Here is a 338-nt window from a genome sequence, read left to right as displayed (position 1 = left end):
ATGATCATGAGGATCTCATAACATTCTTTTTTTCCCTTTCACTTTAACTTTTTCCTTCTTTCTAAATTACTGTCTCTATCTTTCACACTATAAAATCTAACATCCCATTTCAAGTAAGCCCTTATACTCACACTGAATCCCAACTCTCCCGGATTTTCGGGTTCGAAGTCGTAGAGTGCCTGAGCTGATGGAGTCTGCATCATAGGTGACCTAGCAGGGCTCTTCATGGGAGAGGGCAATGGCGATGCTGGAACACAGAACTTGACATGAATCAAACACTAACTTGCCGTGTCATAAGGAAACCATGAAATCTAGAAAGTTCTCTACAAGCTAAACAC

The 338-nt window shown here is 41.1% G+C and overlaps 1 protein-coding gene across 10 annotated transcripts in view; it reads right to left on the bottom strand.

Annotated features, from left to right (window-relative positions):
- Positions 1–338, bottom strand: part of LOC119586377 (endophilin-A-like) — a 42420-nt gene that overhangs the window by 4428 nt on the left and 37654 nt on the right. For all 10 annotated transcript variants that reach the window (XM_037935090.1, XM_037935093.1, XM_037935089.1 and 7 more), the window contains one exon: positions 132–247. In XM_037935090.1, the coding sequence (XP_037791018.1) occupies positions 132–247 (116 nt within the window). The remainder of the gene's footprint in view (positions 1–131; positions 248–338) is intronic.

Source organism: Penaeus monodon, chromosome 21 (assembly GCF_015228065.2).
Source record: "Penaeus monodon isolate SGIC_2016 chromosome 21, NSTDA_Pmon_1, whole genome shotgun sequence".
Lineage (NCBI taxonomy): Eukaryota > Metazoa > Arthropoda > Malacostraca > Decapoda > Penaeidae > Penaeus > Penaeus monodon.
This window is presented reverse-complemented; position numbering and strand designations above follow the sequence as displayed.